Source organism: Cnephaeus nilssonii, assembly GCF_951640355.1.
Source record: "Cnephaeus nilssonii genome assembly, chromosome: 6".
NCBI lineage: Eukaryota > Metazoa > Chordata > Mammalia > Chiroptera > Vespertilionidae > Cnephaeus > Cnephaeus nilssonii.
The window spans coordinates 9855100-9881375 of record NC_137077.1 but is presented as its reverse complement, the minus strand read 5'-3'; the positions used below and the strand labels follow the sequence as shown (position 1 = coordinate 9881375).

Below are 26276 nucleotides of genomic sequence, written 5' to 3'. Positions count from 1 at the left end.
CTCCTGGGAATCAAGCCCGCAACCTGGGTATGTGTCCTGACCTGGAATTGAACCGTGACCTCCCGGTTCATAGGTCAACCTTCAACCACTGAGCCACGCTGGGCGGGCAGTTGTATCACTTTTTATAGTTCCCTATTCCCTGCATATATCTTCAAACCTGATTTTTTCCCCACTTAATATGTATGATTTTTAAAAATTTTAAGAATCAGTGCCTAATAATTCCAGTACCTGAGATAGAAGGGCTTCTTTCTATTGTCTATTGTTCTGTTTCTTCTCATTCATGGTGTCTGTCTGCTTATCTTTGACTCTGTGCTAGCTATTGTATAAAAAAAATCAATTGAATGATCATTTGAGGCCTAGGCTCAAAGTGCCTTGCTCTACACAAGACAGCCTTTATTTCTGGCATGTCTGGGATTACCATGCTTGAGAGTCCCTGGAAAACCAATAAAACTGTAATTCAAACTGCAATGACTTGTGAGGGTTCATCGACTTGTAATTCACATTCACCTTGAAGGTGCAGTCCTTTGGGTCTCAGCTTATTGTGGGGAGGGTCTATCATCACATTCCCCACCTTGAGTGGCCCTGGGTGCTGATCTCTGTCTCCCTTGCCCTGATCTGATTAGTGATCAAAACCAATGTTAACACTTGTCAGACTTAGAAAGACTCTTGGGAAAAAGGTAGCTTTCATACTCGTTTCTCTCTTTGGGCTTCCATTTTTCCATCATTCTCTTCCGGGTACTTCTTTGTCGTGCCAACCCCTTGCAGGCTTTGAAGATTATTTTTATTTAAAACCAATTCTCAAGTTGTTTTCGGTGGAAGAGTTAGTCCAAATAACCCAGTCCACCATCACTGGAAGTAGGAAGCCAAGTAATGTCTTTCTCGGTACAAGGTTGGCACTCGGTAAATGATGATTGGATTAGTTGAATTATAATAATCTCCCAGACACACTTTTTTTTTTTTTTTGGCCTGTCTGCATTTACAAAGACTGTTTCCTACCCGTGGAATACATAGAACTCCAACATCCCACCATTTGACAAGGCTCAGAATAAATGTCACATTTTCCTCCAAGTTCTTCCTGTTTTCTCCATTTCCCCAAATCTGAGTCCTATTTCTTCCCCCATCGAAATCCTCACAAGACTTAGTGAGCACTCTCCTCTGGGTACTTCACTAGGTGGGACTATATTAGCACAACCATTTCTCTCCCTGGGCATTGCCACTTTCTTGACATTTCTGAGCTTCTCAAGAACTCCCTCGCTCCCCCTCCAGCTCAGCATACATTATAAACAGATTTCTTGGAAAATATCAGATCCCGCATTTTTAGGTCTGATGTCCCGGGAGGGGCATTCCGTCTGCCATACTGCTGGAAGCAGGACGTAGCTCATTAAAATAAGCCGTTACATTTGTGCTGCACTTTAGAATTAATAGGATGCTCTCACAGACCTGCCTCCTACTTCAGTGCTGCCATCATCATGCCGCCGATGAGAATTCAGGGGGTAAGAGACTAGAAAACACACCCAAACAGAGCCACAAAACCAGGGACGGAACGCAGCCTTTCTCCCCAAGCCCATGGCTCAGGCCAGGGCACCCAGTTAACTCCCCATATTGTTTGTGCCACTCGTCATTTCTATGGCAACTACACCTGACACTCGGAGAGCAGACATTCTACATGTGAAAGCACAGTAGCTCAGAAATGAGGCCTGGCCACTAGATGGAGGGGTTGGCTCTGTGAGGAGTCCCCCACAGGGGAAGGGGCCCCGAATCTCAGTCCTCCTTACCTCACCACCTTGGTACCGTTTCTCACGACCTGCATGTCCACCATGCAGCCCCCAGTAACATAGGCAGCTAGGTTCAACTCTGAGAATTCGGCCTGAAGGAGAAAGCAAAACAAAGAAGGATTCAGCAGACATGAATAATGCTAAGAACGGCTAGCATTTATTGGGTATGTATGTTGCCAAGGACCCATTTATAGCTCACTTGAAACTTAGGAAGCTGGCAATATTATTTACTTCCCTTGTTGAAAAATGAGGAAGCTGAGGTGCCGAGAGGCATGGGGACACGGCCAAGGCTACATAATTAATAAAAGGCAAAGTTGGATTGGAACCACGCGTCTCTGATTCAAAGAACCATGTTATCTTGCCCGGCCAGTGTGGCTCAGTGGTTGAGCGTCAATTTATGAACCAAGAGGCCATGGTCCCATTCCCAGGTCAGGGCACATGCCCAGGTTGCGGGCTCGATCCCCAGTAGGGGGCGTGCAAGAGGCAGCCAGTTAATGATTCTCTCTCATCATTGATGTTTCTGTCTCTCTCGCCCTCTCCCTTCCTCTCTGAAATCAATAAAAATATATATATATATATTTTTAAAGACCCATGCTTTCAACCATTACTAATTTCTACCTGCTTGAAGGTGAAAGAAGCCACTCTAGCTCCAGGACTAGGAGAGGCCACGTGCTGTCAGCATGACCTCTCCCCTAGGCTCCTGCAGCTTCCTGCAAGGCTGTGGTGGGCGCTGCAGCCAGGTGAGCACGCACATCACTGTTAAGGGAGCCCTCCTCGGGTTATCTGCCATCGGTTCCCTTTTTAGGTCATGGTCCCTCCCCTCACTCCATCCACGTGGTTACAGTAGGAGCGCCCTGTCTATGCACTGAAATACTGTTCCCCTGGTGCCAGCTGGTGGCGCTGGCACCTGACCCAGGGCGGGAAGATGATGCCCTTCCATTAGAATTGGAATCTGCTGAGCGATCCATGCAGTTCCTTTCTAGGGGGCTGTATCTTTAATACACAAACCCAAGTGCAGATGGGGACCATGTTTTCTGCCATCTGGATTAGGGAAGCACAAAAAACCAGGGTGGATGGGGAGAGGGCCAAAGGCGGAGAGGAGAGGAGAAGGAAAGAGAGGGGAGGGGAGGGGAGGGGGGGAGAAGAGGAGAGGAGAGGAGAGGAGAGGAGAGGAGAGGAGAGGAGAGGAGAGGAGAGGAGAGGAGAGGAGAGGAGAGGAGAGGAGAGGGGAGGGGAAGGAGAGGAGAGAAGGGAGGGAGGGTAGGGAGGAGAGCGGAGGGGAACGGAGGGGAAGGGAGAGGAACATCGATCAGTTGCCTCCCATTAATGCCCTGACTGGGGATCAAAACTGCAATTTAGTATGCACCCTGACAGGGAATCTAATCCACAACCTTTTGGTGCACTAGATGATGCTCTAACCAACAAAGCCACCCAGCCAGGGTGAGATGGGGAGTACGGTCGACATTATGTGCCAGCTGCAATCCTGCCCTTGGATTTTATGAGATGCCTCTGTATCATTATAAGTTCATCTTTGTTTTATTATTTGCTTAAGCAAGATTTAGTGAATTTCTGTTGCTTGCAACCAGAGCACTATGGAATACATCCCTCCTAGCAGACAGCCATGTGTGTCATGACCATCTGGATTTGTTTCCTACAGTTGTCATAACAAAGTACCACCACTAGGTGGCTTAAAAGCAGAAATTTCTTTTCTCATTTCTGGAGGCTAGAAGTCCAAAATCAAGGTGTCAGTAGGGTTGGTTCTTTCCGAGGGCTGTGAGGATCTGTTTCAGGTCTCTCTCCCTGGCTTGCAGATGACCACCTTCTTCCCATGTTTCATCACCTCGTCTTCCTTCTACACGTGTCTGTGTATCCAAGTTCCCCTTTACCTAAGGACAGCCATCATACTGGATTGGAGCCCACTGCATGACCTCATTTTAACTTGATTACTTTGGAAAAAACCCTATCTCCAAATAAGGTCACATTTTGAGGTTTGAGGGGTTAGAACTTCAACATACGAATTTCAGGGAGACAGAGTGCAACCTGTAACCCCATCCTAGAAAAACCAGAGTACTAAACCATGCCTTTTACACAGCAGACAGCAAAAGAGATTTCTTTGGATTTAATACATTTTTAAAAATAACTGCTCCCATGTATAAGACACTCACTGTGTGCCAGATACCGACCTAAGCATTTTACATTCATTTAATCCTCACCCTTGCCCAGATTTAAAAAAAAATGAGCCAGAAATGAAATTAACATGCCCAATGTCACGCAGGAAGCAGCAGAGCCAGGATTTACACCCAGGCTGTCTGGCTCCAACCCGTGCTTTCAATTGCTGCCCCCCCCACGGCCTCTGCTGTTGAGTTCAATGAGGCATTAGGTGGATTACAGTGGGGAATTTTACGGACCTAAAAGCAAGCCATTTAAAGAGAAAAAGAGTTGACATTGAAGGGAAATACCATTTCATGGAGACTGAAATGTATCCCCTTGGAAACATTTTAACAGAAATTATGACCAAAGACCGAGCCATCTCCCCAGATGGCCTTAGAGCAAACCCAGAGCGCTATGTCTCTTGCCCTAATTAATAACCTCATTATGCTGCGGTAAGGTGAAAAGCACAGAGCCCTATTAATGAGCCCGGTTAGTAAACAGTGGTAACGACCTGGTTAGTAAGTCTAATGCCTTAAAAATGCAGTCCCATCATGTTTAAGAGACTTCACTGGCAAGATTACAAAGAAGCATTAGCAAGAGAAGTGGATGCTTGCGTTTGTAGAGAAAAAAAGGGTTAGCAGAAAGTTGCAACATAGGATAGCGAGCTGGGCACCAAGTAGATAAAGGAAGGGAGTGAATCAGAATCTTGGATGATAGCATTTTCTGACTCAAGGTGGCAAAGACCCAAATGCAAAGAAAGATACTTGGACAGAAAACACACTCGGGCTTGGCACACACGTTAGACGTTCATCTTGCTCAGACCGGGTGTCTGGCGTTATTTCCCAATCACGGTGTTTGGGTATTTATAGGAGGTCAATGCCTGGGCTGCAGGGTAGCCCTCCTGATAGGAACTTAAAGAGCAGCCAATGTGAAGCGCTTCAGAGCTCCCCTGGAGTCTGTAATGGGTTGAACTGTATACTCCCCCCCACCCCCCTAAATATGTGCAAACCCTAACCAGTGACACCTGCAAATGGAACCATTATTGGAAACCGTCTTTGCAGAGGATCTCAAAAGGAGATCATCCTGGCCCAGCCAGGGTGACTCAGTGGTTGAGCATCGACCCATGAACCAGGAGATCAGAGTTCGATTCCTGGTTGGGGCACATGGCCAGGTTGTGGGCTCGATCCCCAGTAGGGGGTGTGCTGGAGGCAGCCGATCAATGATTCTCTCTCATCGTTGATGTTTCTATCTCTCTGAAATCAATAAGATATATATATGTATTTTTTAAAGAGGAGATCATCCTAGGATGAAGGTGGTCCCTAAATCCAATGACAAGTCCTTACAAAAGAAGAGAAGGGGAGAGAGAGACCCAGGAAAGAAGGCCTTGATGTGTGGAGATGGAGCAGAAACTGGCGCTACATTGTCACAAGCCAAGGAACTCCAGGATGAACTCGCAGCTGGAAGAGGCAAGAAAGGACCCTCACTGGAGCCCCCAGAGGGAGTGCCCGCCAGCTGCACCTTGAATTCAGAGCTCTCGCCTCCAGAACTCGAGAGAATGCATTTAGGTTGTTTTAAGCCACCAAGTTTGTGGTAATTTGTTATAACAGTCCTGGGAATAAAAGTACAGTAATTTTGGAAATTAAATGCAGTTTCAGTATTACATGCAAAGGGGTCAGGGTTCAAAGAAGGTCAATGTGGCTCGGTAAGGCTCCTTCATTCACTGCACCTCACACATACATATATGCATACACACACACACACACACACACACACACACACACACACACACACACATTCTCTCTCTCTCACTAAAACACCATGCATTCACTTATACTGTAAAACATTATCAACAGAGTCACTTAAATTTTCTGCCTAACTTAACCTTTGACCTTAAAAACATTTTGGCTCTAATTGTGTTCTTAGGTGTGAATACTACACACTAAGCATTGTGGTGTGGATACAGGAATATTCAGAAAGACTGCATTCAACTGTAAGCTGGGCAATATACTAGCTACTAAGTTTGGTCAATTTATTCACTGCTTTAAATCTCAGTTTGACATCTTTAAAATGGAGACAGTAATATCAGCAATATCAATCTCTAAAATTTTTTGCAAAGATTCAATACAACGTATATGAAACACCTAGCACAGGGCTGAGACACAGAAGGCAGTTGCTATTGTTATTTTCAAATATTTCATTGTCTTTGTAAGAGTAAACTGAATGTACAAATAATTGTGTAACCAGAAAAAGAGCAACCCCTTCAAATATAATATGCATCTATATATATATATATATATATATATATATATATATATAGAGAGAGAGAGAGAGAGAGAGAGAGAGAGAGAAAGAGAGAGAGAGAGAGAGAGAGAGAGAGAGAGAGAGAGAGAGAGAGAAAAGGGGGGGGTATCCTATATAATAAAAGGCTAATATGCAAATTGACCGAACAGCGGAACGACCGGTCGCTATGACGTGCACTGACCATCAGGGGGCAGATGCTCAATACAGGAGCTGCCCCTGATGGTCAGTACACTCCCACAGGGGGAGCACTGCTCAGCCAGAAGCTGGGCTCACAGTGGCAGCACTAAGGATGTCCTACTGCCAGCTTAGGCCTGGGGAGCGGGCCTAAGCCATCAGTGGACATCTCCTGAGGGCTCCCAGACTGCAAGAGGGCGCAGTCCGGGCTGAGGGACCCCCCAAACCCCCAGTGCACGAATGTGTGCACAGGGCCTCTAGTAAAATATAAAGAGTAAGGGCTGCTTATGGCTACAATTAATTAACAGGAACTATATTTACACTCTCATCTTAACTAGAAAACCAGACAAAATATATTAAGGAACAGTTTTCAGCCAGTGGACAGCAGGCATGGCAGGACTATGATCCCTGCAAAAAGGAAACAGATGGAATGATCCCTATGATTACTCGGCTGACTGCCTGGAGGCAGTTTTCAGGCAGTAGAGCAGCGTGGGAGAATACCAACAGGCTCAACAGTCTCACTGAGCTGAGGAGTCTGAGACTAGAGGTCAGGGAGGCCAAGACAGCTAGAATTTGCAGGACAGGACGTAGGAGGAGATGGACATGCACAGAAAAAAGACCTCCAGGGAGGTCTGCAAGTCCTGAGTGCTGATCTGAGCATGCACGAAAGGAAGGAACCACCAAAACCCAGCAGGCTCAACACGCTCCAGAACTCTCAGGCTGGGCACAGTTCATGTTCTCCCAGCTGTGGTGTGAAGACCTTGTAATAGTAATCGTGTCCTCAAAATGTAGTAGTGGGACCAAGTTAGCCCTGGACTACAGCACGCTCTAGACCTAGGATGTTTAATTTGTTCTAGTTTGCTAGGAGTTTTCTCAGTTTTAAATCAGAAAGTCCTGCTTCTCAAGAACTCAGCCCTAGTTTTGAAATTTGAGTCTCATGTCCTGGGGACCTCTTAGACCCGGGCACACTGGGATGATAAATCACTCCATGAAGATATGCCTTAAGAAAAGTTTAAAAGCATTCCCTGAAGGTGTCAATTTTATTCCAAGACACTTAACTGCATCTCAGAACAAAGTACAGCACTATTTAAAGGAATACAACAAAATCCAGCAGCTAACATGTAAAATTCACAATGTAGAATGTATGGTATTCAATCATAAATTACCAGGCATGCAATGGAGCAGGAAAATATCACCCATAAGAAAGAGAAATCAATCAATAAGAACAGAACCAGAAATAAGACACATGGTGGGAGAAGCAAAAATGAAAGTTAAAAATTAGGAAGTTAACTAAAACAACTATTATAAATATGCCCCACATTCTCAAGAATGCAGAAGAAAAAATATTACCATAACGAGGAGAAAAATTGAAAAATATTTTAAATGGAAAAACAAAACTTCTAGAGATAAAAATATAGTATCTTAAATGGAAAAATGCACTGTATGGAATTAACAGTGAGAGAAAACAATACAAACTATAGAACATAAATCCCAGGAATAAAATACTAAGAAAAAACTCCACACAAACAAATAAAAGAAAAACAAACAAACAAACAAACAAAACAACAAAAAAACCACAAACACATACCTCAGTGAGACAACATCAAACAGTTTAATATGTGTGTAACTGAAGTTTGAAAAACAAACAAACAAAACAACAACAAAAAACACAAACACATACCTCAGAGAGACAACATCAAACAGTCTAATATGTGTGTAACTGAAGTCCCAGAAGAAGAAGAGGAAGGGGCATAAAGAAAAATTTAAAGAAAATTGGCCATAATCATAATCACATCTGTAAATCCCTTCTGAGTATCATTTTCACAGATGCCAGGGATTCGGGCAGAGACTTCTCTGGGAGGCCCTTGGGAAACACTACAGGCTGCAGAGGAGGGAAGTGATTAGATATTTAACCACAAATATTTCTGCAGCATTTTCTAAGTTCCAGGCCCTGCTGTCAGTGCTAGATAGGGCTGGAATCATATCCACTAAGAAAATCTGTTCTACAGACCCTAAGTCAGGAGATATAAGCACCTGTTTATAATTAAACACGTCCAGTTCCACCAGAATGCACACACTCACGCGCACACACACACACACACGTGTATACACACACACACACACACATACACACACGGGACAGGAACGAAAAGCATTCACTTCCCTGCAGTGTCTTTCACCGCATTCTCACTGGAACTGGCACCTGGCACGTATGGGATGCCAAGCAGATAACATTACTGAAAACATGAGATAATCATGCTTAGTTGCTAATGAGTACATTTGCGATGATGATGATGATGTTGATGACAGAATGGAAAATGGTGCCTGCAATCATCATTATTCTAATAAATTGAAGGATGCTATTAGCCAACAGATCAACGAGGAAGAAACGGAAATGGGGACTTGAAATTGGATGACTGACTGGAATGCACAGAAGAAACCAAAAATGCGCGGGAATGTGGAGGTGGCAGCTCTCATCGGCCTTGACCGTGACGCTGACTGAAGGAGGATTTCCACACAAAGAGAAGCTGTCCAGAGTTCCCGAGAAAGGCAGACTGGTCTGGAATCCCAGGGGGGCTGATAAGATACTGGACCTTCCTGTCAGTTAGTGGAGACCTAGCTGGTCCAAACTGCACCCTTAACCCTTGGAGTGTGCCCCTCTCCATGCCCTCAAGCACTCCATATATTTTGCAGGAGGAGAAAGAAACACAGAAAGAGACAGACACAGAGTTGTTGTTAGGAGAAGGTGGGCAGCCTGCAGTAGCCCCCGTTTCTAATGCTAGGACGACTTCTGACCCTCTGCCCTACTCAGAGAAACTGATAACCCATGGTCAGGACATCTGGGTGCCACATTCACCAGCGGGCAGGGTCACGGTGGGATGAAAAGCCAGGCAACCACGTGCGATTCTGGCCCCCACGTCCTGCTGCTCGGCAGCCGAGTGTCTGCTGCGCTGAGTGTTCCACCTGCTAACTTCCTTCCTCCTCCTTGGGGCTCCTCAGAGAAGCGAACCCCAGCATCCACCCTTGTCTCTGCCACTCCCTCTCGCGTGAGTTGGCAGCTAAACCCTGATCCTCAGAGGGCCCCGGTGTCTTGCTCTCTTTCCATAATCATATCTGGGAACTCTGTAGTAACAGGAGCCACATATTCAGTAAGTAACACCCGCAAAGGCGATTCTGGCCTCCAGGAGGGTCCGAGGTGGCCTTGCTTTGGTCTGGAGCCTAAACGGAGGGACTCAGGGCAGCTTTAGCAGACACCCTGCTTGGGGGGGGGGGGGGGGGAGGGGACCGAGACCAGCTAACCTTAATGGTATTTCGATTCTCACTTGCAATTCCTCCTGTGTTTTCAGCTGCCTTAGGAACCTGGAACAGGGGTAGTGATGATGGTGATTGTCAAGGGAGGATTAGGGCATTCCTGAGTCCTCCAGCAAATTATCATCAAAATTCCACCCTAATCCCTAAGGAAGGAAACTGTGCCATCGATGAATTCCTTTTAAAAATCTGCATTCTGCATGGACTGTGATTTCCTTCAGTATTAAGTTCTTTCACAGAGTCTCGCAGAAAGATAAACCACAGCAATAATAATAAAAAAGTACTAAATACAGAAAACCTGAGCCCTACATGGTCTGTAAGGTGCCACATGACTTAACCCTTTGCACTCGCTTGCTTTTTTCTAGATTCCTTTATTCTACTCGGGATTTAATTTTTTAAATACCCCAGATTTTACAAAGTGCGGCAGTAGAATAAAAAACTGGAGTTTCTTTTCATACAAACTTATTTATTTGGATTTTTTTATATCTCAAATTATTGATACATTCAAAGAGTAATTTTAATCTCGACATCCGAGTGCAAAAGGTTAAGACTCTGATGACCTCCTCCCATCGCCCCCCACCATCCCCGTGCACCCCATCCTGACTCCTCTGGCCTCCTTCCCATTGTGAAACACACTGAAAAGCTCTAGCCTCCAGTCCCCCCGCCTCTGAGCCCTTCCTGGCTCCCTCCTGCCACTCAGACCTCTGCTCCATGGCGCCCCCAGAGGCACCTCCCTGCAAAGCACTACTGTACCCAATGCCCCATTTCCTTGTGTAACCTTCCCCCACAGTCCTCATCCCCATCAGACATCAATATTTACATCTGTCACAATTAAATACTTAATCGGCAATCTCTCTCTAGATCGGAAGCGCCAGGGGGCAAGCGTTGTGTCTGTTCCCCTTCACAGCTCTATCCCAGCCCCTCAGCCAGTGCCTGGCGCAGGGCACCGTGCTCAGTAATATCACTGAATGAACGACACCTACTGTGCAGATGCCACAGGTGAGGCCCGGTGAGGCCCAGGGAGGCAGAGTGACTTTGCCCAAAATGACCTCCTGGTAATTACGTCAGCTCGGACACAAACCCAGGCGGCCACCCTTCACACTGCAGCAGGTGGCTTATTTGAGGTGACTCGTGTTCCAATGCGCAGAGATGGGTCCGCTCAGGGCCACCCTCATGCTTCCACCTTCCCAAGACCTCTCCACGCCCTTTGCAGCATCTGTCAGCAAAGCCCACGGCCCCTGCCCCGCCTTCACCCTGTGCCTCTTCCAACTGCCCTGCGGCTGGCAAAGGCCTGGCAGGCGGCCCGGGGCCTGCCGTCAGCAAGAACTGCTTCCTGTAGATTGCCCGCCCAGGCTGTGTTTTAGCTCCGAGGGCCCCGTGGGCTCAGGGACTCCCTTGGCTGGCATCTCGGGCCGGAGGTCTTTTCCACCGGTTCAGACTCACCTCCCCGACAAAAGAGGCTTTGAGAGTCTGCAGGCTCCCTCAGTGGCCTGTTCCAGGAGAGGAGATTTGCTCAGGAGCCACGCCTGGCATCTCAGTGAAGGCCAGGCCGTTGGGTCAGGGTCCGCTGCCTGAAGGAACCGCCCACCTACCATTCAGAGCACAGGGGACTGCGGGCAGATGCAAAGGCGCTTCTGCTCATCAGAAATCATAATATTCCTGTGTGTGTGTGTGGGGGGGGGGGGGGAGGGTACTGTGAGTGTGTGCACGCTCATGCACGTAGCAGGCAGGGCAGGGAGAGATAAAGACATAAAAACATGTCAAATAAATATAAAAACACAGGAAAAATAAACTGATAAAGACATAAAAGCATGTCAAAATAAACATAAAAACACAGGAAAAATAAACTGGTAAAGCCTACATTCCTAAATGTTCCAGTAATGGAATATCCAAAATAAGGCGAACACCATATTATTAAAAATATATATATATCAACAGCAGCGATTCACAGTTTACTAAGTGTTTGGAATAACAGTGTTGTTTTTTGTTTGTTTTTCATTGATTTCAGAGATAGGAAGGGGGAGAGAGGGAGAAAGAGAGAGAAACATCATCGATCGGTCCCATACACCCTGACCTGGGATCCAATCTGAAACAGGATATACAGGGTATGTGCCCAGACTGGGAATGGAACCTGCCACCTTTTGGTGTTCAGGACGATGCTCCAACCAACTGAGCCACACCAGCCAGGGCGTGTGGGGTTTTTAGAGTCAGACCACACGAGTTTGAATCTGAGCTCTACCCTTACTTGCTGTACAACTAACGTGGGCAAGTTAGCTAGCCTGCCTATGTCCCATCCTCATTTGTAAAGTGGGGCTAAGAATGGTGCCTTCCTAGGGCAGTTGTGAGCGTTCAATGCATTAATCCATTTAAAAGCCCTTAGCAAGGGGCAAAGTGAAAGCAAGTGTGAAATCCATTTTAGCTATCACGGTTACGTTATTTCAATTGAGCAGTACGATAACCTGTTGATGTGAAGGTAGGTTTTAGCATCCTCACTGGCTGACGGCAAAAGTGAGGAGCAGAGGGAGCAAAGGACTTGGCCAAGATCACAAAGCTACTGAGCAAGACAGCTGGAGCATGAATTCAGGTCTGTGTGACTTGGAACCCATTCATTACTTCATGCACTTGACAGATTATTATTAAGTAGCTACTATGCCCAGGGTAGGGCCTAATGACACATCAGTGAAAATAACAGACAAAAATCCCTGTTCTCCTGGGGAAGATGGACCACTGACAGTAAATAATGTCAGGAGAGGAATAATAGATGCATAGAGGACAGAGTGGGGGTTCTGTCACATAAGGGGGTCAAGGGAAGGCACTTGACTGTGAGGGAGAAAACCCCCCAGATTGGAAGGGAGGGCTTTCTAGGCAGGAGGATCAAAGGCCCTGGGCCCAGAGCATCTGCACAGACTGCAAGGAACATCAAGAACGCCCTGAGGCTGGAAGAGGGCTAGTGAGGGGGTGGGGGGAAGGAGACGCCGTCAGAGAGGGGATGGTGGGCGGGATCATGGTGAGGATTTTGTTCTGTATGAGATGGTAAGACACTAGCATCACCACCATCCTCATCACCACCATCCTCATCCTCATCCTCATCCATCAAGGCAATGAACATGAGTCATCATCACCATCATGTTTGGCAATGTAAGAGGTCAGGGAGTCAAATTTGAGAAAAAAAAAAAATCACCAGGAAAGGCATCTTTCTGATTTTTAAGGACTCTCTTAATAGCCAAGTTTTGTTCTCCCAAGCATGCATGTACCTTTGTTAGGGGTCAAGGGGAAATTCTGGTGACCGGCAGCAGGAGGACCCAGGTATGCCCTAGTTTTGTCCTAATGATCACCCCCTTTCTGTTCAGGTTCCCAAGACAGCTGTACCCTACCCGCAAGAAACCACAGCACCCGAGACTCCAAGGAAACCCTCCACTGTCCTTTTCCCTCTGCCAGGGGAAGCTTCAAGGGCGGGAGGGCATTTCATAATGTCCTGAGGAGGAGGGGAGAAGGGACGGGGGGGGGCAAGTGGAGGGGGAGGAGGAAGGAAGAGGAAAAGGGGGGAGGGGAGGGAGAAAAGTGGGGAGAAGGAAGAGCCTTTAAGGAGGACAGAATGGTAGGACCACCACAGCCTCATCTCTCGTCACCTCCAGAGCTTTTATGAGGTTGCGAGACCTAGAAACCAATTTTGCTCCCTGCAACCATTTTTTTTATACTTTACTAGCGTTCCCGTTGCAGGAAAAATCCTGCAATAGGGTTTCCTGCTGCACTCTACCCCGCCCTGCCTGCTCTCCTCCCTTCTCCCCAGCCCCGCCTTCTCCGCCAGCCCGCCTGCTTTTCCCTTCTCCCCTGGCCCCGCCTCCACTCCTCCCTTCTCCCCCGCCCCGCCTTCTCCGCCAGCCCACCTGCTTTTCCCTTCTCCCCCGGCCCCGCCTCCGCTCCTCCCTTCTCCTCCCCTCCGGCTTGCTTGCTTCTCCGCAGCTTTGCTCCCTTCTGCAGCTCTTGGCTTCTTTCTATGCTGTCTTGATATGCAAATTAGCCACCATCTTTGTTGGGGTAATTTGCATACTCGTCCTGATTGGCTGGTGGGCGTGGCTTGGGTGTAGCGAAGGTGTGGTCAATTTGCATATTTGTCTATTATTAGGTAGGATTGATTTCTTACAGAGAGGAAGGGAGTGGGATAGAGAGTTAGAAACAACGATGAGAGAGAAACATCGATCAGCTGCCTCCTGCACACCCCCTACTCGGGATGTGCCCACAACCAAGGTACATGCCCTTGACCGGAATCGAACCTGGGACCTTTCAGCCCGCAGGCGGGGGCTCTATCCACTGAGCCAAACCTGTTAGGGCAACCTGCAACAATTTTTGCTCCCTGCCACAGATCAGGCAAATCAACGTCCAGAGATTTTAAGACCACAGCTCAGCCGCACAGAGAAGAACGATGGCTACTGCCCCCTTGACATCTACTCCTCATTGCCGAGCTGGGCTCCGCGTGTTTAAACATCACTCTGCTGAATGTCCAGAAAACTGTGCTGATAGGATGGAGCAGGCAAGTGGGGAAGTCTCCCGTTTCTCCAGGTGGACCGGGGGTTCAGGCGCCTGGAGATCGGGATGTGGGAGCCACGTCTACCTTTCAGCAGCTGACGGTGAAGGTGACAGTGGCTGGCGGTCCAGGAGGGGGAGCTGTTTGGGGTGAGAAGAGGCAGGAGAGGTAACATGCATGGCCCTGCCAGGTACAGGGAGGGGAGATACCAAGGGAGCTCACATGGGCCTGATGTGATTTAATTTCTGTAGATATTTTGTCCAAATTGAAAATTGAATGTTATAACGTAATGACAGGAACACCTTATCCATCAAAGCTCGGAGAAATTAAAGTGCTCTATCCTGACCTAACACACGTTTATTTTATTTTTTCATTTTAAAATGTCCAAACCCATTTTCAGGGCTGTCAGGGTGAAAAACAGCATCCCCCTTCCCTTTTCGACCCGCTGCAACCCGCAGCGTGGACCTTCTCCTCCCAGAACTGCCTCCCAGCTGTGTCCCCGTGTCCCACCTCCCCTCCATTTGACCCAATCTGCACACCCGGGGGACAGCCCTGCACCCCCAGATGGGGACCCGCCACCTGCTCCTGCTGGGGCCTCTGGAAACAGGGCCGGGTTTGCACTCCAGACAGGGAGGCCTGCCGTTCGACTGCAGCTCTGCTCAGCCCTGGACACTTCGGGAAGACCAGCAGGTGTAGCACCCAGATGCTAAACGCTGAGAGGAAAACTGACGCAGAGGAAGGGAAAGAGTGTGGCTGAGAAGCGTGCATGGGGTGCCACTGCAGAGAGGGTGGCCAAGCATCTCTGAGGAGGTGACATTTGTGCAAAGAACCTGACCAGTCAGGGCGTGAGCCAGGTGGGTGCCCCGGGGAAGAGGGTTCCAGCCCGGGCAGGGTGTTCTCTCTAGAGTTTTTCATTTCTGTTTTCATTGTGGTAAAATACACTCTATGTAAAATTTGCCATTTTAACCACTGTTTATGTGTTCAGTGCAGTAAGTACATTCCCACTGCTGTGCAACCATCCCCACCCTCCATCTCCGGAACTATTTCATCATCTCCCTCAAAATCTTTGTACCCAGCTCTGGCCGGGTGGCTCAGTTGCTTAGGGCATCGTCCCATACACCAAAAGGTTGTGGGTTCGATTCCCGTTCTGGGCACAGACCTAGGTTGCAGGTTCAATCCCCGGTCAGGGCATGTGTGGGAGGCAGCTGATCGATGTCTCTCTCCCTCTCTCCCTTCTTCCCTCTCTAGAAAAAATTAATGAGGATGTAACATTGGGTGAGGATTTTTAAAAAGAGAGAAAAAAACCACACATTAAACACTAACTCTCCATTTCTGCCCCCAGCCTCTGTAAAAACCATCCTACTTCCTGTCTCTAAATTTGACTATTCTAATCAGCTCATAAAAGCAGAATCATACACTATCTGTCCTTTTATATTTGGCTTCTTTCACACAGCAGAGTATCTTAAGGTCCATCCCCGTTGTAGCTTATGTCAGAATTTCACTCCTGTTTAAGGCTGAATAATATTCCATTGCCTGGATAGGCCACATTTTGCTTACCCATTTGTCTGTGGATGAACACTCGGGTTATGTCTACCTCTTGGCTATTGTGAGTAATGCTGCTACGCACACAGATGTACAGAAATCTGTGCGAGTCCCTGCTTTCCATTCTTTTGAGTATATGTATATCCAAAAGAGGAATGGCGGGGTCACGTGATGATTCTATGTGTCATGTTTTGAAGATCCGCCATACAGTTTACCACAGTGGCTGCACCATATTACATTCCTCCCAGAAATGCAGACAGGTTCCAGTTTTGCTACAGTCTCACCCACACTTGCTTTCTGTCACTTGATTTGAAGGAACAGGAGAAGGCCACTGTGGCTGGATCCCAGGAGCCAAGGAAGGCAGGGGCAGGAAGAAGGCCGAGAAGTCTACCCAGGGGCCCTCCTAATGCCAAAGCTTTAGAAGTTGGAAAATGAGACATGATTATGCACAGTCCAACTCCAAAGCTTCATCACACGGCTGCTCATTTATAGTCTCACAAAACGGGACTCTTGTTTTCACCTCAGCATTACATAAAGCCCGATTTTTATTCACATTTAGACGTACAAACGACCACTCTGTCTGACCACTAGAAGGCCCTGAGTCGTTTCAACCTCCAGCAAGTGTCCAAGCCCCGCCCCCTTTGACGGCCCTGCAGAAGCAGCTGTGCTGTGACCTGCAGGGGGGGCTCCCCTCCTTGAGGGCTGCCATGGCGGGAGGGAGCCTCGCTGAGCCGACAGGAGCAGGGTCCCTGGCTCCGGTGCTTGTGTTAGCCCGTGGTCTGTCCCCTCCCGGCCGTGTGACCTTGGGAAATACATTTAATCTCATCACACCGTAGTCCTCCCAGCTATACAGTGTGCGTCATAATAATAGGGCCTGTCTTACGGGGTTTCTGTCAGCATTATCGGCGTTAATACACGCAACGTCCTTACAACAGTGTCTGGCATGTAGTAAGTGCCTCAAAAAACAAAAACATTAACTATCGTAAATGGTAATTCTCGCATAACTATAACTTCTGCTATTCAGTTATAAATATGCTAGACTGTGATGAACAGGCTGCCTCTGGAACGGCCGATGGTATTCACATGGCGACCACAGCGAGTCCTGTTCCGACTAGTCATGCTCTTAACAGTATCGATGCTCGTGTTTCTACTTTTCCAAAGACAAAGACGGCAGCCCCGGCTTCCGTTACGGTCACTCCTGCCGGGACAACTCTTGCCCCCGCCGGCCTGGGCATTGCTGCCACCAAGTGCAGACAGTGACAAGGGTCCTTAGAGGCGAAGCAGGTGGGAAGGAGCAGAAAAGGACGTTGCTGTCACCGCGGGGCCGTGGCCGGCACGCTGGTCCTTTCTCTCGCATCCTTTGCACTCACCGGTTCTGGGGAAGTTATTTATGAAGTTCCTGGACATGTGGGGCCATTCGCCATGAGGTTGTGCATGCGGGTCTACAGGGATGGGCTGTTTCCTCTGGGCCTGCAAGGTCGGAAGTGACCCGTTACAGCTCCTTGGGGCGCTGGGCGTGCCGCTGCCACTGAGAGTGCAGAACGTCACTGGCTCAGCAGCTCCGAGGCCCGCCCGCCCCCCAGCACGGGGGCAGGGAAGCTCGCTCGCCTTGGGTTCTTGGCCTGTGAATGCATGCCCACGGGATGGGGGTTCCCTACGTGGGGATCAGCTTCGGGCTGGCTCTGAGCCGTCTGGGTCACGCTGTCTCAGCACTCCGGGGGCCGTTGGGAAGAGAGGGAGCGTGTAAGAAGAGGAATGTGGCCTTTAGAAGCACGAGTCCCTGCTGGGGAAAAGGAACCGGGAAGTAGCCCGTTTGTCATGGGGAAAGCTGTCGTTGGGCTCTGCCTGTTCCCAAGCCCAGGCTTCATCTGGACTTAGTTCACAGTGGGCTTTGGAACGGGGGACCAGTTCATACCAAACGGCCCCAAATGCTTGCAGCCCAAACCTACGGGGACTCGCAAATCAACCTCGGGACCAGAGACCAGCGATGTCTCGTCCCAGAGCTCCCGGTGCCTGCTCCAAAGTAAACACCCGAGCCGTGCGGGCCGGGGAGCAGGGGTCTTTTTCCGTCTCCGCTTCAGAAACGCCATGTGTGCATTATTCTAAACAGGCGCCAGCGCACGAGGCCCTTCTCGCAAGATTGCAAACAGATGGGGCCGCGGGCTGTTCGGTAGCTCCCGGGAGCGAGCATGGGAAGGGCTCAGCCAGCCTGCGTCTGGGCGGCGTTCCTGTGCTTCTCGGAGCACAGGTCTGGTCAGGGCTCGCACTCGGCGGGAGCACGAGTCGGCTTCCTGCGTCAGGTGTGTCTGCGGGGGAAGGAAATGTCTCCTTTCACCGCATTTGCCCGTGTTTGCATTCGCTTAGCCCTTGGGCAGCTTGGGAGAGGGGAGGGTTGTGCCAGCCTCAGAGGCCCTCCCCTCCCCCCCGCTTCTGGAGCTGGCAGCATCAGGCTAATGTCCTCATTATAAAGGGGATTAGGGCCCTCCATGGCTCACGGCTCTCCACAGCCTCCTCATCTCACCTCGAGTAACAGCCAGAGCCCTCCCACCACTCTAGGCCCGGCCGCCGCCATCTTTGTTGTGGAGTGACGGTCAATTTGCATATTCCATCTTTATTCGATAGGATACTATTATTACTATCATGAAATACTAAATTTCATTAAGGTGTTTAGGGAAAGAAACCTAGTTCTGAACTGATTAGAGACCACAAAATAAAAGAAGTGGTGAGAGACTTAGGTTTGAAGAGAGGTGGGTGAGGGTATAAACAGATAGGTATATGGATGGATGCATGGATGGATGAATGGAAGAATAAGAGATATTCACAGAAACTACATTTTTGGAAACCAAGATGCAAACCCTGAGGGGACAGCCCCTATGAACAAGAGAGCATCTACATTAAGTGTTGGCTCCTCCAAAGACCCTCGGGAGACACTGAGCAGGAGAGGGAGGGAGAGGTGGAGAGAAAGCCAGCCAGTGCCTGGTGGGAAGGGCCTGGACGCTGCCTAAAGCCTTGGCCTTCATCCCAGAGGCACCGAGGAGCCTGGGACGGAGAGCAAGGGGAGCCGGAGCGAGACAGAAAGCAAACTAAGACACGTGATCGAATCCCGTTTCTTCTGCTGAATGCAGAGCTAGGGGTCCTGGCACCTGGCTGGTGTCCCTGCTTTCCCTGGCCGAGGAGGGTGGCTGCCTGTCTCCTCCCTGTCTGGGCAGAACATAGGCCCCGGGGTAGGGTGGGTGTGAGGTCATCTGGTTCAGTTCCATCTTCCACAGGCTGAGACCCACCCACCACTCCTGCGGGAGCCCCAGGGTGCTGCTCAGGGAGCGAAGGTTCCAGCAGCACAGAGAAAGGGAGGGCAGAACAGCCAGGCGGGCTGCCTCCGGTTTCTGAGAAAACCAACCTGAAGCTCTGCTGTAGGCGGGAGGAGGCACTCTCTTTTTCGGGTCTGGCTGGACAAAAAAAGCGGGTCGAGGGGAAAATGATGAGCTCTGGAACCAGGAAGACACAGGCCCAATCACAATTCTGTCGCCAACTGCGTAAATATCTATTTTAGCTCTCCTGGCCTCGGCTTCCTCATCCGGATACTCATGAGACTCACGCCTCAGGAGTTGCTTAAGGCTAATTACAGCAACATGTGAGGAATATCCGGGTGATGACAAGCACATAGCTGATCGTCAGTAGTTCATTTTCCTTCCCTCAAATTTGGCTCAGAACCCCCCAAATGGAACCTCGATGCCCCACAATGGGGCTCCGCTCCGCTCCTGGCTGGCGCTGCCCTCCTGCCATTGCCAAGTTCTTCCTCTGAGAACTCGCAAAGCCTGACTTAGCAAGGAGGGGACAGGAAGGGGGGCAGTTGGGCTCTACCATAACCAGCAGCGTGACCTTGGGCAAGGCAGTGCACCTGGTTCTGCAGAACGGTGAGAGGCATTCCCATCTCAGTGCTGCACCTGCCAGCTGTGTGGCCTTGGGGAGGACGCTTAACCTCTCTGAGTCTCAGGTGTGTCAGCAGTTAACTTGGTGGCTGATGTGAGGATTTACCGTATTTTCCGGTGTATAAATGACTTTTTAACCCAGGAAAATCTTCTATACGCCCAGTCGTCTTATACGCCGGAAAATACGGTATACAGAGAAACTCTTAGACAGTGGCTGGCACGCTGCGCTCACTAAATGTTGACGTGAAACACCGTTTCACCTGCATCTCAATGTGTTCCTCCTTTACCTGCAGCCTAGTGCCAGACGGGTGCTTCATTTGTGTGTTTTTTTTACCATAAAAAGAGCATCTGGGAGGGAGGCGGTTCCGTCTCCTGAGAAGTTCTTGTCGTAGACCCAACACAGTTTCCCTGTAGCTTATTTATTTTGCCCTAGTTCAGGTCAGTTTGATAAATATTTACCGGATGGAGATTGTGTATCGGGGTACTTGGAGCATCTGCTGTGTGCCTGAATCGGTGCCCAGCGCTGCCTACCTACCACATGCCACTGTACCAGTGTGTCTCTCTTTCACAGATCCTAACGCAGTTTGTAATTATGGAGAGAGAGACACTGTGTGATTAGTATCTGTCTCTCCCATTAGACCTTGAACTCTATCTGGTTAGGACTATCTATCTGGTCAGAACTATATCTGTTTTAATCACCACTATAGCCCTAGCACTAGCATACAGTAGGCACTCAATAAATATTTGCAGGGTGAATCAAGACACTGTCCCTGTCCCCTATGAGCCCAGGGAGTGACAGGCAGGTGAACTAGTCACTTCCAGGTAATCTGGTAGGTGTAATGGTAGAAATACCCAGGAGAATGGCAAGCATGGATAAGTGGCACCGTGCCCTGCCAGGAGGGAAGGAGAGGTCAGGGGAAGCAGAAACGATGCCTGAGCTAAACCTTGGAGAATGTATGGCAAAATCTGGGAAGGGATGTCCCAGGACGAGAGACTGACATAAGTAAAGGCGTGGAGGAGTGAATGCAGACATAATAGGGCATGTGGGGACCACAGAGTTGCTAGGATTACAATGGAAGGTAGACAATGGAGGGGAAGAGGTAGAAAAGGTGGCGGGTGCTAGCTCACTGAGCTCCTTACAGGCCACGCTTAAGTCCCACGGAACAAATCTAATGTAAAAGCCAGACCAGACAGGTGAGAAAAAAATCACCAAGGCTCCAGGTTTTATTTCCGCAGGGTCCCCCTTCGCAGGTAAAACAGAATCTGGGGTTAGACTACGAATTCCAGCTTTGCCCCCGGTACGCCGTGAAGGAACTTGCAGTGCCTACTCTTCAGAGGGTGGTGATGAGGATTAAATGAACGAAGCCACCGGCAGTGCTGAGCATGTGCCTGGCACTTGGTGAGCGTGAGCGTGAGCGTGCGAAGAGAGTCTCACTGTCAAGCCCTCTGAACCCAGGCCGCACAGCTGTCGTCTCTATGACAACGCCATCCGCGAAAATTCTCTCCTGTCACCCTCTAGACGCCCTGAGAGAAGGGGTTCGGGATGGGCTCAGCTTAGGCTGAGCCCTATTCTAAAGTAAGCAGTGCCGTAGAAAGGCTCCGTAAAGACAGGCGCGGCAGGACACACACACACGCGTTCTCAGATGTCAGCCTCTCTTCTCTTTCCCGGGGAAACGCCGCCAGACTGGGTCTGGCCCAAAAGAATCCAGTTCAAAGCCCAGGCCTGTTCTGTGCCGGCCCCACGCCCCTCCTCAGGAGATCCGGGTCAGGGTGGGCTGGCCATTCCTGAGACAACCTCATGGATTAGTTTCCAGTTTAGCATAGCAGCCAGACAGATTTTTGCGGTGAAGTCATCCAAGTCAATTAAAAGGCGTTTTTCCCCGCTGTGAATTCAGAAGTCCCTTTGGTTCGTTCCAGCTTTCTCTGGGATGTTTCCTAATAGGTTCCACCCTGAGTTAATTAATAACCCTTGGTTCCTGCCGAAACGCAGGGGCTGGAATCCTGTAAGCACATCCGGGCAGGGCTGCTTGCTGGCAGGGCTGGGATGGACCCTGGGGGGCTCCCTTCATCAGGGAGCGAGCCAGACCCCAAATGGCGGGGAAGGCAGCAGAGCTGGCAGCCAAGGGGAAGAACGGCCAAGCAAAGGCTGAAGGTCAAAGCCGGAGGGGCTGAGGGGGGAGGTCAGGAACAGTCAAGGCTGGAGAGCAGGGAGGTTGGGAGTAAGCTGAAATGTGGGGTGAGGCGTGGGTCAGACGAGTGGCCAGGACTCATCTCAGATGGTGCCTCAGATGTGGCTGACAGTGGCTTTTAAAAAATATACATTTTTATTGGTGTCAGAGAGGAAGGGAGAGGGAGAGGGAGAGGGAGATAGAAATGTCAGTGATGAGAGAGATTCATCGATCGGCTGCCTCCAGGACGCCCCCTACTGGGAATTGAGCCTGCAACCCAGGCATGTGCCCTGATGGGGAACTGAAGCATGACCTCCTGGTTCATAGGTCGACGCTCAACCACTGAGCCACAGCAGCCGGGTGAACCGTGGCTTGCTTTTACACATCATGTAGGTATGGCTCCATCCTCTCTATTTTAAGGAAAGCGGGTCATCCCTTCTCTTCTCAAATACGAATCACAGGGATGAGAATGAGGGTTCAAGGGCTGAGACAGAATGGCAGGAACCTACGTGCAGGCACGCAGGCCTTTTCCCGAACCGCATGCCCAAGCATGATGTTCAAGCATAAGATGCCTTTTCACCCCCAATCCAGAGCGAGTTCCCAGTCTCCGGGCTCCTGCCACCATTCCCACCCAGTCCATTTTCCTAAACCACTGTCAGCATGGACATCTTAAAATGGAAACATCATCACAGGACTCCGTGGCTTTACAAGTGCAATAAGTCCGGCTGGTGTGGCTCAGTGGTTGAGGGTGGACCTATGAACCAAGAGGTCCTGGTTCGATTCCCCATCAGGGCACTTGCCGAGGTTTGGGGCTCCATCCCCAGTAGGGGGCGTGCAGGAGGCATCCAATCAATGAGTCTCTCTTATCACTGATGTTTCTCTCTCTCTTTCCCTCTCTCTCTGAAATCAATTTAAAAAACCAAAGTGCAATAACTATGTCCCCCTGCCTCTGGGACACGGTTTCTAGCTGCATTGCCTTGCAACATAAGCCGCCCCTCCCCGCCGGCAGACGGGTCTCTAGCGGCTGGTCCAGCACCATCTCCCGCCACCCCTTCTAATGCACCGGCACGCTGGTCGTCTTCCCCACGTGTGACAAGCTGAGGTTTAAAGCGCACTCTATGGCTGGGAGGCCTGATGTGCATGTCTGCCCCCTGCTCGGCCTGACGCAGTTCATTCTCTCCCCCAAATCCCCGCTGGGCATCGGCTTCTCATGAAGCCTGTCCTAAGAGCGTCCAAGGCAAGTGGACGGTCCCTCTCCTGTGCTCCACGGTGCTCTGCCCTGGCTCTGGGACAGGCCTCCCACCGTGCGACAGTGACCAAGGTCTGTCTTCCCGCCCGCGGAGAGCACTGAGAGTGGAGGGCTCCGTCACAAGGCCGGGCGCAGGGCAGGGGCGCAGGGGGCGTTTCGGGAAGGAGGCAGCAGGTTGAGCTAAGACGAGTTAAGTCCTCAGGACGTTCATGGGCTCATGGAGTTCTCCTTCAGCATTTCTACTCATTTCCACGGGAGGCTCTTGGATCGGGTGCTCACGGGCAGGGCCGAGGTCGATGCAGTGGGTGGCAGGGAGGAGGGGTGAGAGCTGCCCAACATGGCAGGTGGAGGCTAAGGCACTAGACTGGACTGTCCCGTGCAAGATGGACTCGCTTTCACCCCCACTGCTCCCTTCTTCTCAGCGCTCGTTAGGGTGCGAACGGGTGGGCAGCCCACCAGGGAGGAGGGCCCCAGAGGAGCACCAACTGTTCATTCAGAATCAGTGGGGCTCCTCCAGCCATGTATCCATGTCCCCCCACGCCTCCTCCCTGTCCAGAGCCCCCCATGTTCCTCACACACCTCCTCCCTGTGCAGGGACCTCCATGTCCCCTACATGCCTCCTCCCTGTGCAGGGACCTCCATGTTCCCCACACACCATCCTCCCTGTCCAGAGCCGCCCGTGTTCCCCACACGCCTCCTTCCTGTCCAGAGCCCCCCTTCCTCCCCCCTCCTCCCCCCGTATCCTGTTCAGGACCCTCCTCTGGGTCAGTGGTTGCCCGCACTCCATCCTAGCCCAGCCCCTCCCCACGGAGAAAGCTTCTTGCAGGTCAATGGAGGAAACGAGGACTTCATGACCAGAGCGTTAGACTAATTCATTTGCTATCGAAACCATCGGAAGGGACGAGTGGCTTCTCAGAGAAGGAACAAAGGCCGCACTGGCCGGCGGGGAAGGCAGTGGGGAGAACACGGCAGGGCGAGGGGGGCCTGGGTCTCACACTTTGGACTCAGCAGTGATTTGGTGCGTGTGCTGGGTCCAGTCACGTCCCCTCTCTGACCCTCTCAGCTGTTAAACAAGGAGGTTGGAGGACATGGTCCTCAAGGCCCCTTTCTGGCTCCACCCTGCTGTGACGGCACCACATCCTCCCTTCCCTCACGCGTCGCCCAGGAACACGGAACACCCTGACCAGGACCTCTGCTGTCTGCCGGCAACGAAAAGCCAGAAGTTGACCCAAGTGCCAGCGAGGGCCGCATGTCACGGGCAGTATGACTGGACATAGATGGAAGTAAAAAGCATTCACATTAAAATACAGCGTTGGCCTTCTCCCTCTTCCTGGGGTTCCCCCCGTCCCTTCCCATCTCACCCTGCTCTTTTGATCCAGGAGAAATGACCAATTCTCATGAGACGCTCTTCCAGAAAAGGACTCCTCCTAATGGCTCACACTCAGCACCTGGTGCTTCTGGCTGAGTAAGAACTTTTTCTATTTCATATTCCCCCAACTACATAGCGAACTTCTTCGGAACATGGATTATAACATTTTCATTTCTGAATAATCCCCGAGACCGACGCCTAGAAACCACGGCGGGCCATGTGTGTTTAATCGTGTGAAGGCGATTGTAAAAAACAGCTGCAATACTCACATAGCACTTTCTACATACTAGCATCTGCTCGGAGCACTCCAAATGGGGTGTTCTGTTCCAATCTCACAGCTCTAGAGGTATCTGTTACGATTACTGCTGTTATTTTAACTTTACATTTGAGGAAACTGAGGCACAGGGAAGTCGCATCACTCGGGAAGTGGCAGAGCCAGATTCCCACCCAGGGGGGCTGGGCCCAGAACCGGAGCTAATATACTATCCATGCTGCCTGAGACACACGGTCCCACCGCAGGACAAACAGGGAACACCACCTCGGGGGAAAACAGAGACGAAACAGAATCCTTAACAGGGGACGGTGCGGCAAGAAGCCAGAAACACCAAATGCGGAGTCAGCACCGTTAGGAGGTGTCTTTTTGCTAGAAGAACATCTCAAAGAATTTGTAATTTCTCCAGTAGACCCAAAGAGCAGGTGAGAGCCCTGGCCCGGTGGCTCCGTTGGTTGGAGCATCATCCCATGCACCAAAAGGCTGTGGGTTCCATTCCTGGTCAGGACACATATCCAGGTTACAGGTTCGATCCACAGTTGGGGCGTGTACGAGAGGCAACCAATGTATGTTTCTCACATCAATGTTTCTCTCTCTCTCTCTCACTCTCTCTTTCTTTTCCTCCCTCTCTCTCCTTCTCCCTCTCCCCCCACCTCCTCGCTTTCCAGAATCAATGGAAACATATCCTTGGGTGAGGATTTTTTAAAAAAGAAAGAGCAGGGTGACATAGAAAAGGACAGTGGGACCCGAGGAAGAAGGAAAGGCCAAAGCTGGATGCAGACAAGTTCAAGACCCAACGGACACTCTGACAGATCTACTCAGTTAGGAGCCAGGACCCTGGCATCGGCTGAATCTAGGTTCAAATGCCAGCTTCCCCACACTTACTAGCTGTGCGACCCTCCCAGGGCAATTTATTTAAGCAAACTGAGCCTCAGTTTCCTCCTCAACAGGCATGTGTGGGTTCAATGAGTTAGTGCACGGGAACCCCGACATGGCACTGAGCACACAGTGCATGCTCAATGCCAGTTTCCTGCCATCACCATTGCTATCTCTTCTCCATCTGCCTATTGGCTCCTTAAACTGGTGAGCCTAAAAATGGATCCAGGATGGAGATACACCCACATTCATCAAGGCCATGGTTGAGAGAAACACTTGCTCCTCCGATGAGTTATGTTTCGGCGAGTCCACCCTAGTGGCCCACCTGCTTTTCTTATTCCCCCAGCTGGTTCTTAGATTTGAAAAGAAAGAGGCTTCCATGGAGACCTGCACGCTTTTAAAAAATAATACAAAACAGAACGCCTGAGGTCAGGGTACGCCAAGCCAAACAGATAAATCTTGCAGGACTGTGTTAGCAAAACAAGGCTTAGTGGATCAGAGCGGGGAGAATTCTGTGGGGCTCAGCCTGCAGAGAAGCGCCAAGCTCTGGTGAGCTTCAAACATAAGGAGGCCACAGGGGAGGACTCGATGATGGAGCACTGCAGAGTTCCGCTCCAACACTTGGGCTGCATCCGGG

General features: G+C 50.1%; 1 protein-coding gene across 1 annotated transcript in view; it reads right to left on the bottom strand.

Annotated features, from left to right (window-relative positions):
• SYN3 (synapsin III) overlaps positions 1 to 26276 on the bottom strand; it is a gene marked incomplete at its 5' end in the record, with an annotated part of 352341 nt that overhangs the window by 300293 nt on the left and 25772 nt on the right. Inside the window, one exon of the mRNA XM_079775841.1 lies at positions 1776 to 1867. Within this exon, the coding sequence (XP_079631967.1) occupies positions 1776 to 1867 (92 nt within the window). The remainder of the gene's footprint in view (positions 1 to 1775; positions 1868 to 26276) is intronic.